Raw genomic sequence first — 15,654 nt, forward strand, 5'->3', positions numbered from 1 at the left:
ATATTGGATGAGACTGCGTCCAAATAAATGGTTTATTATCCGTTCATCGCTAAAATATTTCTCGTTTTGAAACATGATTCCAATTTATAAGCTCGTGAATCTGGCTTCTTGGTAGTTTTTTATTCAAAAGTCTTATTTTTATTTTGTGACGTAACGTCAAAAAGAAGATGCTCAATTGTCATTGAACTCGTTGTGTGACGTCAATTTGTGAAATATATAGCCTCCATGGAAGCTATATATTCGAAAATATTGCACAGTAAAGAAGCCAATCAAATGTCGTTATTAACGCGCGTCGGATAATAAGTCAATTAATATATATTTTTTACAATTTAAATTATTATTTATGAAAAATAAGTTCCAATAGTTCTGAATAAAAAAATTAATTTCATTTCCAAATACCCAAATTGCAAACAGAAAAGGTTACCTTGGTCTTGAAAACTCAAATTCAATTTTCTCATCCCAGAAATTATTTTCCTTTCTTGAGTTTATCCATAAGCTTTTTCTGTTAAATCTTTCATTAACCCCCATTCTATTCTACCTAGCTAGGGCACCTAGATTCTAACTAATTAGTCACTAAATTTTCAAGTGTTGATGATACGGTCGAGCTGTTGCAGTCTATATGGCAGTCATTATCTTGCGCAAAAATTCTACCTTCGGTCAAGAACAGTTTTTCGTGAAATATTTCACGCCGGACATTTCTAATTGGACAAACCTAAAAATCGAAAAGGATCAGGACTAAAAGATCAGCTTTTCCCCCGATACCAAACCTGTGCTTACTTTAAAGGAAAAAACTTTCCCCGCTAAAAAAAGCCAAACGTCTTCATTCGCGAAAGTCAATTCCGCAAAAAATAGCTTTTTCACCGAAATTTTGAATAAAATTGATCTATGAATGATGTTGATCTATTTATTTTGTTTATTGTTTGTATTTGCTCTTATTTGGTTTCGAGTAATAGTAACGGTAATTAAAGAAGTCAAAAATTGTAGAGAGGTCATCATATCAAACTGATTTTACTGATTTGCCCTAGGAAATTGGAGGGGGTCATTAAAATGATTCCGTGAAAATATTAAAAAGGGCATTTTGACCCATCCCCTACAGATAAGATAAAGATAAAGATCACTTTACAGGTTCTTTAATATTCAAGAAACTCAAAAGAACTTTAACGATGTTAAGATCTTCGATTATTAAGATTTTCTCAGGTACTGGATAAACTGAAATTAATCTCATAGCCATTGCTAATGTGATCTAAAAAGCTTCATTAGAAAATTTTGAAAAAACCACCTTAAGCCTGTAGCGTATAAAGAATAAGTGATTAAAATTGACTAGAAGGAAAAATTAAGTCGACTGGCCGCCCCTTTATCGCCCGGACCTATCGATTTGTTTTTGTCTAGACTGAAGCCACCTCGGCTGTTGACTCGTGCAAACCAGTTTCTGATTTTAAAGTGTTTAGCCCGCGTGTCAGCACCATGCCAACAAAGGAAACCAATGAATAGGAGATTACCACGAAAATATCGATTTAAAAATCGCTAACAATCCTTTTCTGATGGTTGTACCCAATAACAAAGCAAAAGTTCGTTCTGGTCCCATTGAAAATTTTAGTTCGTACAAAGAATTGTACAATGGGTGGGGGTGGTCCCAATAAGTACTAGTTATCGCATGACTTTGAGTGCAATACGAGAAATATTTTAGGAGTTCCGAGATTTTTCCGTAATATTTTTCCGAGCCTTTAGGCGAGGAAAAATATCGGTAAAATCTCGGAACGAGTAAAATATCGAGTATTGCACGAGAAGTCATGTGATAACTAATTTATTGTCGACTCAAAAAAATTGTCCTGATATAAATTTATTTTTGTTTTTGTTTTAAAACTTACTTCCGCCTTGCTTCTTTCTTCTGTGTAGTTTCGAATGTTTTTATTTGAAAATCTAATTCGAATGTTTGATTCGAACGATAAAACATTCGAAAATATTCACACAAAAACAAAACAGAGAAGTATTTTTGATCATTTTCGATCCAGAAGTTTTGTTTTGAAGAGTTGCAGATTTTTCAGAGATGCATTTGAAAGTTTCTAGATTGATAATTCAAAATGCAGATGGTGTACAGTATTGTTTCGATAGAGAAGAAACCCTTCATCATTGGATTAATCAGATTGATAACATTCAGTCTTTTTCTATGTTTTTGCTTCGATGCATGGAAAAGAATATCAGAGGAAAGGAGTTCCATGATGGAAATGTATGCTTGTAATAGTGGTTAAAGAACAACATTTTTTCAAGAGCAAAACAATTCGGAAACTTTCTTGATTATCGTCAAGCTTTAAATGTTTCGAATTTTAGAAGGAAGATGTGCTGATTGTTAAGTTGAAAATTCAAGGATGTACCTCGTCGAGAACGAGAATTAAGAGAGAACTTTTATAAAAATCACTCGTCATTTGGTTTAATACAAGACATTTCACTTCCCTTACTATGTTATGAGAAATCTTATTGGCAAACATTCAAGAATCTTTTTTTGTATACATTGATAAAAAACTGTTTGGTTATCACACGGACGGATTTTATACCAAAAGCTGAAAATATTTGGGTGGTCTCAAGTAGTTTTATAATTTCTTAGTTCATCAGATTTGATTTTAGTGTCTTTTATGGAAGAACTCCAAAGTAAAAGTTAATCTGAAAATATTTTTGTTGCATTTTTCCCTTTGTTTGTTTCTCCGAAAGTCAGTTCTTTTCAGCTGGTTTGTTTTGATTTTTCTCCGGTCGCTTACCCAGTCCCCCAAAAGTCAACGCGGTCATATTTCCATACTAGAGAAATATGAAATATCGCAAATATCTCGATGCTCTCGACCAATCAAAACGCTGATATTTTTTTGGGTCGGCAATAACAAAGCAAAAGTTCGTTCTGCTTACCCGCTGCTGGTCCCAAAAAAATAGCTTATGTTCTTTTCCTTTACTGGTCCCAATGAAAATTTTAGTTCGTACAAAGAATTGTACAATGGGTGAGGGTGGTCCCAATAACAAAGCAAAAGTTCGTTGTGCTTACCCACTGGTCCCAAAAAGATAGCTTATGTTCTTTTCCTTTACTGGTCCCAATGAAAATTTTAGTTCGTACAAAGAATTGTAAAATGAGGGTTTTTTGGGACCAAAAAAATGAGGATCTTATTCACGCACAAAAATCTATTTATTATACTACACTGAGTCATAATATGTACTAGTTATCGCATGACTTCGAGTGCAATACGAGAAATATTTTACGAGTTCCGAGATTTTTCCGTAATATTTTTCCGAGCCTTCAGGCGAGGAAAAATATCGGTAAAATCTCGGAACGAGTAAAATATCGAGTATTGCACGAGAAGTCATGTGATAACTAATTTATTGTCGACTCAAAAAAATTGTCCTGATATAAATTTCTTTTTGTTTTTGTTTTAAAACTTACTTCCGCCTTGATTCTTTCTTCTGTGTAGTTTCGAATGTTTTTATTCGAAAATCTAATTCGAACGTTAGATTCGAACAATGAAACATTCGATATGTTCCCGCCGACAATATTCACACAAAAACAAAACAGAGGAGCATTTTCGATCATTTTACGATCGAGAAGTTTTGTTTTGAAGAGTTGCAGATTTTTCAGAGATGTATTTGAAAGTTTCTAGATTGATAATTCAAAATGCAGATGGTGTACAGTATTGTTTCGATAGAGAAGGAACCCTTCATCGTTGGATTAATCAGATTGATAACATTCAGTCTTTTTCTATGTTTTTGTTTCGATGCATGGAAAAGAATAGCAGAGGAAAGGAGTTCCATGATGGAAATGTATGCTTGAAATAATGGTTAAAGAACAACATTTTTTTCAAGAGCAAAACAATTTGGATACTTTCTTGATTATCGTGTCAAGCTTTAATTGTTTCGAATTTTAGAAGGAAGATGTATAAATGATTGTTGAGTTTACAATTCAAGGACGTACCTCGTCAAGAAGGAGAATTAGGAGAGAACTTTTTTAAAAATCACCACTTCCCTTGCTATGTTATGAGAAATCTTACTGGCGAACATTCAAGAATCTCAAGTTTTTTGTATGCATTGATAAAAAACTGTTTGGTTACATACGGACGAATATTATACCAAAAGCTGAAAATATTTGGGTCGTGTCAAGTAGTTTTACAATTTCTTAGTTTATCAGATTTGATTTTAGTGTCTTTTATGGAAGAACTCCAAAGTAAAAGTTAATCTGAATATATTTTTGTTGCGTTTTTCCCTTTGATTCCCAAGCCAGTTTCTCCGAAAGTCAGTTCTTTTCGGCTGTTTTGTTTTGATTTTTCTCCCGCCGCTTACCCAGTCCCCCAAAAGTCAACGCGGTCATATTTCCAGACTAAAGAAATATGAAATATCGCAAATATCTCGATGCTCTCGACCAATCAAAACGCTGATATTTTTTTGGGTCGGCAATAAAACACGACAAGCTGTCACTAAAATAATATTTTCCTTGAAAATTTTTCGGTCCCAAATAACCTTCGTACTCAGCGGTCCCAAATAACCTTAGAGCGTTTGTATGTAAGTAAGTAACTATTTATTTACCATTTGAACACTTAGAATACATGAGACGGTATCCACAAAATAAAAAGAAAGGAGAGCGCCTTATAGCCTGGACTAATCATAAAGATGCGGCCACCTAGATAGATAAAACCTTCATAGTAAAAGAAAGGTATTTAGCCTCAGAAGCACAAGTAGAGACTTGAAATTGAAGAAAATCTTTGTCAAAATTATTAAACGTACATGTACGTTTATTAGGCACCCGAGAGTAACTGGTTAATGAAATTGTTGATTGAGAAGAAATTGGAAAGTCTAAAAGTTCTGATTTACTGTAATTCCCACAATCTTGTTTCTTGGCTTTTTGGTCAATCTGAAGCAACTTTGGGGATGTCTATTTACGCAAATGGTGTCAAGGACCCAAATAATTTATTTATAAACATGTTCCATTCTGAAAGTCCAGATCAGGGAAGTGTCTTTAAGGGATGGAGAATCAATCAGAATATCCTTCAATGAATATCATCGAAAATGTTTATCAGATAATCTAAATTTGCCATCATCGTCTATGAGTGGTTTGACACAATCCATCGTTTCAACAATTTTAGATGAACTGGAATTTATAGATTCACCAAAATTCTTAATGGATAACTTATGCATTCTGGATTTAAATATTGCTCAAAGTGTTTATGAAATAGTTTCTGATTTTTATTCTAATAAAGATTTAAATGATTTATTTGATATCGATATGGAGATTGAACAATCTGAGAAGACACCTGATCCTAGTATTGTGGTAGTTGCAGAGACTGGAAACAATGAAAAATATACGTTTTCAGATTATGAAGATTTGTCTGATATTGATTATGACCTTGAAAGTTTTTAAAAGATTGTACCCTTATATCTTTCTATGTTTTAAATTTTGGCTTATGATATATTGCGCAAAGTAACGGAATTCCGTTAAAAATCAAAATCTCTTTTAAATTGATGAATAACTTGAAAATTTATTCCCAAAAGGCAGATAGGAGTGTTATATTGCTTTAAAACACAAATTTCAATCAAATCTACTAGAATCATGGAAAAGGGTTATCCTTTAAAAGCACGTTTTTATATACCAAACTGTCTTTTTATTCAACACGGGGGTCAGAACATTGAAAAAAGAGAGCTTCGTTACTTCTCTTCCTCAACAAGAAAGAGAGAAAAATATAAAGAAATAAATCTTAAACTAGTGAAATAAATAGCTTTCTGTATGATTTTTACTCGTTTTTTCCTTTACAATTTAGAATTCACTTTTGTAAGCATATTAGATTCTTTTAAAGTATCAAAGTTCAAAAGATTGATTACGGATAAATTTGTTAAGGTGTGCTTTTTACAGGTTCGCCGTTTCATAAGCAAAGAAAGTGTAATGGTTATCACCAGCAGACACTTGATACTTAGCAAAATTCCGTGTTATATCAAAATAAATTCTAAGGGCCATAATGTCCCAAATAGAGACCGAGATGTTATGAGCCAGGAACTTTCAAATTTCAAATTTGAATGTTGACGATGGCAATTGGAATGTTTAGACAGTTGGGTGTTCAGTTGAAATAATTAGACAAACAAAGAGCCACGGGTTTACTATGTTTCAAAATATCGCCCTACATGATTAGCTTCGTGAAATAGATTTATTTTATGTGTGGATTAAACCTTTCGCAAAGATTTTAAATTTTTGCGTGGACGAAAGTTATAACTCATCGGCCACTTTTTTAAACAATTTCCTAAATTTTTCAAGAGGTGAGGTAGATTCCCGGGGGGGGGGGGGCGGGGGGTACTTAGGCAAAAATGGAGTATGGGTATGTGCGGACGGTAAGGGTCGGTTTTTTCACCTTTCAAAGTCTCTCTAAGGGTCGGAAAAATCAGAAAGCTTTAAATTAGTCTCTCTAAGGGTCGGTTTTCGGAGGTCCCGTCCGCACATACCCCTTATTCGCCAAAGTACCCCCCGGGTAGATTCCAAATTTTAATTGTTTTCCAGGACTAAATTTCGCAAACGTGTTTAAGATGACCAAACCTCTCGAACAAATCGCTAAATTTAACCATACGAAATTTGAGCCACTCAAGGTAATATAGATATTCTCGAAATCTCTTTGCGATTCACGAACGTTGTATGGTAATACAATCAGGAAAATACAAAATTTTGCAATAAAGTGCTGACGCCACTAAAATTTCAAAAAAAAAATTATGCTAAAATGATCCTTTTAATGGTGTGCAACTTTGGTCCAAATTTCATGTTTTTACCATAAGCCAAACTGGAGTTATTCAAAAAACAAGTTTTGCTGACGTCAGCACTTTTTTGGTTTTTGCCTAATATCTTTTTTTGGGTGAAAAAAATAATTATGGCACAGCAATTCCAGTGATATGCTATGACAAGTGGAAACGGTGATAAAAAATTAAGGTAAGTTTGAAAAATCTGGACAGGCCTTAATTTGCCTGAGGTGATAGGGCAGTCAATCTTGTACACGTTTCATTCATTTTTGAACTTGTAAGCTTTAGAAGGTTTTTCTGCGTTATTATTTTCTCACCTTGTATCAGAGCCTGGTTAAGATGTCCCGGTATAATGAATTCCTTATGTGGAATTTCAACCTAGCTGTTTATGATATTACCTGGCGTTCATCAGTAATGTTTATAAGTCCTGGGATAACGAGGCCTCACGGGCATCACGCCCTCAGAAGTTCACCAAACCACGCCTTTACGTCAAAATTTTGATATTACCTCAGTCCTCCATTTAACTTTCATGTTTTACCAGGAACTCGTTGGACATGAAAGAGTACTTTCATGTATCATTTTGCCTAAATTGGTTAAAAATGATGTAGGCTTAAATTTTGGTCCAGATCTTTTCTTGTCTAAACAATTGAGTTTTCAGGAAGGTCATTTTTTGTACAGACTTTGCTTTGCCTGCGTGTATTTAAAGGGTTTTTTTTTTTGTGTTTAAAGTCCAATATGCCAAAAGAAAACAACAAAAAAGCAACGACATGTAAAGAATACGAAAAGAAATGCACGGCGCGGCTAACACACAAGCACCATTGGTCGGAAACAGGGAAGCACTTGACAAAGATACAGCAGCTTTCAGCAGAAGACAGGCAGTTGTTACGCTGCATGAAGATAGTTGATGAGCGAGAGAGAGGCCATATTTGTGAAAATTGTTTAACTTTAGCGAAGGGTGAAGAGATTGCGGGTGAAGAGGATGAAGACCTTAACACATTAATAGAACGGGATGTGCGAAAACTAAAAACAAAATTGACAGTTGATGATTTGGTCAATTATAATCCGTCGGTATGGTTGGAACAGCGACCAAAACGACTTGTTTCAACGATAAGGGATCTTTGCGATGTGAACGTGGTAAACACCACACATAATGACGCCCAAGTCGCGCATATCATCGAAAAGATCTACGGTGTGCGTGACAATAACATTGTCCTACCTTTGTCATTAATCTTGAATGTGATAACCTTATTTTTAATAAGATCTAACCAGGTTGTCACAATCAATGCAAGGATCTCCCCGGCTTGTTGTTACCAATATTTAATTGATTGGGTGACCGCGAACGCCACAAAACAACAAATCGCACCAAAAGGAGATCAAAAATATTGTATTGACAACCTCCAAGTGGTTGGCAAGACTTATAGGCTCGAAACACAGTCAAGCCTACCAATGAGTGTTGTTACTTGTCATCTTGCCACAGCCCTCGAAATTCAAGTAAAAGTAAATCGGCACGTAAGTGGCGTCCAAATCCGGCCGAAGGCCGGCAAAATTTTGCCGACCTAAGCTTGTTTTTAGGTTGGCAATGCCGATCTGAGCTATATTTTAGGTCGGCAAAGTTGTTTAAAGGCTACGGCAATGTTTGTTTTTTTATTTGAGTGCGATATGGTTCTTATTAGAGACTTTCATTTTACAGTTACAGGATAAAAGAATAATAAGTTCCCTCTAAGACAAATAAAGATTGTTTTTCTCTTTTAATACTTTTTGCTGTTAAGGTCGGCTTTGCTGACCTAAAAGATAACTTATGGTCGGCTGCCGAGAGAATCAATGAATATGGTCGGCAATGAACTGCCGACCATACGCACTCTTTGGTCGGCTTTTAGGTCGGCACTGCCGAATGCCGACCTGAAATTCGAGGGCTGGGCATTGCCACCGAAATTGGTACAGCGATTCAAGAAAAACCAGAATACGTTGGTACGAAATGGGTTTCAAAGCCCAATATGCTTGATGAAATAACGCTGAGCGATGCAGAGTCTAGTTCATTTCGTGCTATGCGAAACAGCTTCATTAGTGAACGACTAACCATTTTGAAGAAAACTAAGGACCGACTTGCCGTACATGCTGAAGCCAAAGGAAATTCTAGACAACAGAAATATTGACAATCCTGTTACGCAGAGTATAATCAACCTCGCAAACTTTGTGACTATTGCAAAAGCTCACTTGTGTATGCAGATATTGTCTTGCCGGGAAATAGCATTCATGTTGATCTACACAAGCACTTTCCAGCGGTTAAAGAAAACCTCGTCACAAAGCTACCTTCCCATTTAGGAGAGCCAACCTTTGTGAATCCAAACTCTTATGAGACACTTGTACCAATCTTGAGGGATATTGGTAAACGAACAGGTACGTGGTCACGGGTTTGCGATAAAATCCATTATGACGTCGTTAACATTTAATTCACAGAGGTTACCAACAAACAAGTATAAATGGCTATGTAAAACAGCCCTTAAAATTCAAAATTAACACCGTTTTGCCAACGTTAGAGCAACAACTAAAATTAATGACATTTTTTTAGAATAGCAATCAAGTCCTTTTTTAATAATAATTTTTGATAACATCCATAGATATCGGTGCAATTAACTCTCTCAAGTCAATCTTTAAGGGACCCAAAACTAAAACTGGCTTCGAATTAGAGAAAGATTCGAATGATACTGGTTTGTATTAGGAAGAGTTGACTGTTTATATTGTTGTTGTTACAGGTATCAAGAGTTACAACACCGGCAAAAGACAATTGCTGCTTCTTGAAGTGGATGGAACGGTTTACAGTATTGTTTTGGAGATCATTAACAAAACGTATTGTTGTTGGTATTGTCACTTAAGCTTCTATGGCATTGATTCTTTCAAGGTTACTTTCACGTGTTTTTTTAACTTGATTTAACAGACATCCGTTCCATGATTACTGTTGAACCTCAGAACAATGCCCGAAGTCCAAGATTATGCAAAGTACACCTTTTTTATACCAGAATGTATCTAAAAGACACATGGCTTCGCGGTTAATGACAAGAATCAATAAATTATAATTCAATAAAATTAAAATGATCCTAGAGTTTTTTTGAAAACATTATACTTTTCTAGGCACATGATCGTTCACGAAATCCGGAACGCTTGAACGAACATTCAGTAATGGAATTCGATTGGGTAATACCTCTGGCTGGCCTGTTGCACATGGAGATAACCATCTGTAGAGCTTTTGTAAAGCTTAATTGGAATGTAAGTTTTTTAAATTGTATATGTATAGGTAGGAAAGGAATATCTTATTTTTTAGTTGGGGGCCTTTCTTGCAGAGAAATTCTTTCCCCCGCTTAATTCACACATTTACTCTTTCTTATCTTGCAGAAAGGGGTGAGAGTGGAAAAGAAATTGAACATACGAGGCACGTTTGTTAATGATGTAAACAAGTCTGTGCCCTTTCTTTTCTAAAGGTATTTGTTAAAGGATTGGCAAAAGAATTTGGGTTTCAGACGGAGAAAGCCCTAAGTACCATATATAATCACAGCAATCACCACAAACTATGGCGCCTTGTCGAGAGCATGCTGTTCGGCTTCCTTGACGAGTCCATAATAGAATTTTTGGACAAGTCTGAAAACACGGATATTTCTGATTATTGGGCGTGGTTAAACAGCAGTTCATCCGAAATGCATCAATATGTTGCTTCCATGATTGGAACGTACCTTTTCGCAATAGTACTGTTTATAGTTAGTGTTCGTCGAAATTGTCTAGATGGTAGGGACATATTTTTTTGCCATTTTTACTTCATCGTATTGTAGCGTGTAAAGTAGATTCTTCTTGTCTTTAACTTACTAAAGTTCATCATGGTATGCTAGCTTGCCGGTGTTGAAACTAGCATGAACTGTCTACGCTGTGGAAAAAAAATCACAACATTCGATAACTACATATGCTTTCATGAGTACAAAGATTCCATCAACCTTACCTAATCTAACCTGTTTATGATACAATAGATTATTTCTTTCATTAGGAGCGGTGCTTGCAGTATAAAAGTTTTAACCCTTGTTGTTTTCACACGATCACCACATCTATCAAAAGATAATCTTGCATCACATCAACATTGTAGAGGCCATGCCAGATGAAGTCAAAGCTTCATTTATGGTTTGCTTGAGCTCATCTGTTTCTGGCTCGCAGAATTCTTCTCGGGGAGGTAAAAAAAGAAGATCCCATGACTTTCTCTTACTTTGCACAACTTTCTAATTTAGTGAGGGTTTAAGATTATATTTCTTGCTGCTGAGAATTACAATGAAAATAATTGCCTTGCCGCTGTAATAACACTGTCCTAAAGAACACTGAATCTATTTGCAGAACATAATATTAATCAAACACAACTATACAATTCAAAATTGTTATGTTATAAACTGTACTCCATATAACTTGAAATCTCTTTAATTCGAACTAATTTGCGTTTCCCGTGCAGGCTCGAGTAGTAGAAGTTGTCACGATTGTGCATATTTTTGTGCAGGTGAGAAATTGAATTTTTTTTTTGATATTTACGTAAGCACTCAATACTTTTTACTTTTCTTTCTTCTGCGCAAAGTTTTGTGAAAACTTCTTCCCTTAAGGTTTGTTAGGTCGCGTTAGATGTGCCAGGCTGTTCAGAGTCTTTTTCAGCGTTGCCATGGTCCAGACGACATATAAAATGTTTGTTCAACTCAGACTTTTTTATGTTTCCTATTGAAGGTTTCGCACATCGTGCATGAGCCCAATAGTTAAAACCCTCATGATCACACCCTATTGATTCGTTCATAAACTTTTTCGTTTTCAACATCTTCTTAGCATCCTTGTCCTCCTCTGAGTTAAAAAAGATGTGACACTCGTAGCACTTATTTGTCACCACTTCATCTGCTTGCAAAGTCATACTCTTATGTTTCACCTGTTTCTTGGGTAGGCCTACAATTGGTTGGGTACAATCCACATAAAACTCCTCGTTGTCAAGTCGCGGCGGTGAAAATTGTACGGGCACATTTACGTTAACCTATAAATAATTACAAAAGATGATACATTGGTATTACACGCATTTTTGTTTTATAAGCATACAGTAAGATAGATCGAGGCTCAATATGCTTAGCAAAATCTCATTTGCAGTCATAATTTATGCTTATTTTCATGCTTAGATTTAGATTCAATTTGTTGATTTTATTTGGGTTTATGAAAATTGTGAATTATTAAGTCGGAAAATTGATTCTGCTCAAGGAGTGTAATGTTTTTGTATTTTGGCTCGTCGGCGAAAGTCTGCACGGAGATGTGGGACGTCCACATAGTACGTACGCACTAAGAGGGAAGGGAGTCTTCTCAAAAGCGTATGTTTGCGTACAGGGGGAGGGGAGGGGTCAAAGGAAAATGAACGTACGCAGAGAGAATTTTTTTCATAGGCCTTTTTTGCTTGTAAACTCTTTTGAAAGAGAAATATCAGCTGTATGAAATAAAGATCCGAACCAAACAATTTAAATTCAATTCTTTTTCAACTGATGGGGGGGGGTACCAGTATATAGCACAAGTACCAGGGTATATAGCAATTTACGTAAGCGGACAGGGGGAGGGGGTACTCAATCTTAGAAATTTTTGTGTGTACGTGTTATGCGGACGGCCCCTATGCTTAGCATAAAAAACGTAATACCTCTAACTGGCCAGGTTGACCTTGTGGTTCCACGGTATCCATTGATGCACGAGTCTTCCGTTTCTACAAACGAACGGACAAGGATTTCAATTTTGCAGGGGCAAAAAGCCTGTGTTACCTTACCTTGTCATTAGCAGGGAACTGGGAGGAAACCTAATATCAGGAATATGTGATACCTCCAAGGTATCCTGGGTGCAGGTGGTTAAAATTTTCAAGAAATGCAGAGGATTAAAAGAAACGTACCGATTTTGACAGTACACTCCTTGCTTCGAGAAAATAATTGCATGGGTATGTATAAAGTCATGATAACTTAATATTTACAAGTATACGCAGATGTAGGACATCATCCTTGAATTCTACTTTTATGATTGTTACAGCTCAACCCGATCTATTTTCCTTGGATGAATCAGAACTGACGAAAGAATTGTTAAGCTTTGAGCGCTACACATCGGCAGCAATGAAGAACTATCTCACTACTCAAAAGGACAGTTCGAAGACCTATAACCCAAGGTATTCTATAAAAAACATGCCAATTCCTTTTTCCAACATTATTTTTTTTGGCAAGGGGGGTGTGATTTCCCAAGGTACCGTCGAGATAAGACAAATAATGTTTTGTGAACTTTAATCCCCTTGAGACAGTTTCTTACATCATTATTTCTGGAATATTCTGAAAGGCATGCGGCTTTTTTCTAAGTTCAGGCGTCGATTTTGGCATTGCAAATACTTTGGCCTGTCTATTTTGTAGATATATTAACGTCACGAAGGAAGACGAAGAGAAAAGCGAGGAGCTAAAACGATTCACCATTGCGTAAGTGTCATGGAAATATATTTCTGTGCACCTTTGTTTCTTTGATGCGTTTAAAGGATGGCTTAAAATAAGTGCTGCCAATATAACTCATAACGAGAATAACCTAACCAGAATAAGTTTAAAATATTTTTTATCTGAATCTACTACTAATCTATGTTAAATTTAGTGTTTTGGAAGAACGAATCGAAAGTCTACTCGAAAATAAAAACGGAACGATGTTGGCTTACTATAAAGAACATGTTCATGGCAAGGTGAAAGATGGATACGTCAAGTTTCTGGAAAAACTGACCCCAAAGACAACAGAAGAGATTGAAAATTGCATACCCGGTAAATTGCATCCTTGAATTTTTTATTGAACGCTTCGCCTACTGGAGCTTTTCGAGCTGTAAATAGAAAAAGAAACTAGATGTTTCTTTGTCAGTTTAAACTATCTCAAGCGTAAAAATTTACTTGGGTTATCTTTGCCTAATTTTTAGCCAATCTATAGGAAATGAAAAAAAGTAAGGTGAAAAGAATCAACAACACTCTCGGTGATGGTTCGTCGACCCTTGGTAACCCTCTCGGTGGTGGTTCGTCGACCCTTGGTAACCCTCTCGGTGGTGGTACGTCGACCCTTGGTAAACCTCTCGGTGGTGGTTCGCCGACCCTTGGAACCCTCTCGGCGGTGGTTTGTCGACCCTTGGTAACCCTCTCGGTGGTGGTTCGTCGACCCTTGGTAAACCTCTCAGTGGTGGTTCGTCGACCCTTGGTGACATCCTATGTAATGATGAAGCCACAATAAATAATTTTAGTGTTTCTTCGAATGGGATGAAACTTCTCTTTACAAAAAGCAGGCTGCTCCCTAAGCCAAAGTATGTTGAAACAACAACCACTGATTTTGAACTCCTTCAAATTCACGGCAAAATTTCTGTGTGTGCTGGATGTACTGGTAGATTGAACGATGGTCCAGAGGGTAAAAATCTTGTTCAATTTGATAAGGAACTGTGTATCCGTCACAAAGAGCGCGACACGTTCTTGGTAAAAGGACAGTCACCATTCTGGAAGAAAACTTTCCAAGCAAAACATTATCACATGAACGAAGCGTGTATCCGATCAAGGAACCCATCATTTGATCCAAGTAAAAATCTCTTTGTCAGCTTTGCCATTTACATTGACAAAGAGTCTGATAGATTTCCTCCGTGAACGATTGTTTTGATTTGGTAAATTTCCACTCTTTCATTTTATCTTTTTGTAGATTTTTAACAGTGCTGTTTACTGTGTTCTGATTTTCTCCCTTTTGTTTATTTTGTCTCAGTGCTTTCACATTTATTCAGAAAAGATAAGACGAGTTTTTCAAAATCCTAGTATTTTTGCAATCTTACAAGTCGATGTATTCAGCTAACATAATTCCACACCATGTAGGCCTGAATAACGATTAAAAATCTAAATGTTTTGTTTATCTTAGTAACGCTTGATGTGCTCTCCCCAAACGTTATCATTTGATGTTTTTCATTAGAATAAGTTAGTTTCAGTAGAATAGTAATAAGGTTTTCATAGAAAAAGTTTCTTGTGTTTCCATCGCTCAAACCAAATGATCTATTATGTAGGAAGTCCTCAGGCTGGACATTAATATCCCTTCACAAACAACTGTATTTTGAAGGATAAGGCATTGGAATGCTAACTTCACACAAACACATTAACTGTATTTGCAAATTCTTAAAAATGCCGACATTATTTTTATAAGAAAACTTACAACAATGCTGACGCTCATTTTATTTGTCAAAGATTTTTAAACTTATTTTTATTTTATTTTTGCCATATATTTTTAGACTGTAAAATATTCTATAAGACTATTAAAAACGAAAAAAGGTAAAGATTACAAAATTTATTTTATTTTATTTGTCAAAGATTTTTAGATTTTTAGACTGTAAAATATTCCATAACACTCTGTTAAAAACGAAAGGAGGTAAAAATTTACAAAATTTATTTTGTTTTATTTGTTTAAGATTTGTTAAAGGTTTTGATTAGTTTTTAACTTTAGTGGGTTTAATTTTCGCGTTGACTTATTTTTGCGATTCATTGGTTCCCAGATTTTTCATGTGGCCTAAATTTCGTGAAAATGGCCAGAATTCGCGAGAATCACGAAAATTAATCCACGTAAGGTATTTTTGTTTTGTTTTTAATTCATATTCTAGGTATACGCTTTTTGTCAGTTGGTAAATTGTCTTGACCATTTGATTTACCGTTGTCATTTCTAACATTTTACAAATTTTCTATTAGTCAAAATCTTAGTAAGTTTGGGCTTTCAGCGTAGCAAACTAACAACCATTCACCCTGGGACATTTTTTTCGCTTTAAAAATACTGTTCTTATTCGTCTCTTATATATAGTATCTCCGAAAACAAAATTTTTTATTTAATTTTTAGACTTTGGATAACATTTACTAT

General features: G+C 35.6%; 1 protein-coding gene across 1 annotated transcript; it reads left to right on the top strand.

Annotated features, from left to right (window-relative positions):
- The first annotated feature begins 12,671 nt into the window (after positions 1-12,671).
- LOC136802451 (uncharacterized) lies at positions 12,672-13,573 on the top strand. The gene is made up of 4 exons (XM_067059184.1): positions 12,672-12,709; positions 12,799-12,931; positions 13,167-13,229; positions 13,396-13,573. Exons 1-4 carry the CDS (start codon positions 12,706-12,708, stop codon positions 13,571-13,573), a joined length of 378 nt encoding a protein of 125 aa, XP_066915285.1. The 5' UTR covers positions 12,672-12,705.
- Positions 13,574-15,654: the final 2,081 nt, after the last annotated feature.

The sequence above is a fragment of the Clytia hemisphaerica genome, unplaced genomic scaffold, assembly GCF_902728285.1.
Source record: "Clytia hemisphaerica strain Z4C2 unplaced genomic scaffold, Clytia hemisphaerica genome assembly, whole genome shotgun sequence".
In the NCBI taxonomy this organism is placed as follows: domain Eukaryota; kingdom Metazoa; phylum Cnidaria; class Hydrozoa; order Leptothecata; family Clytiidae; genus Clytia; species Clytia hemisphaerica.

What these genes read in the sequence shown, in the direction of transcription:
- LOC136802451 (XM_067059184.1), top strand. An exon ending in TCGAAGACCTATAACCCAAG is followed by an intron (nt 12,932 to 13,166) that starts GTATTCTATAAA and finishes TCTATTTTGTAG; the next exon opens with ATATATTAACGTCACGAAGG. An exon ending in CTAAAACGATTCACCATTGC is followed by an intron (nt 13,230 to 13,395) that starts GTAAGTGTCATG and finishes TGTTAAATTTAG; the next exon opens with TGTTTTGGAAGAACGAATCG.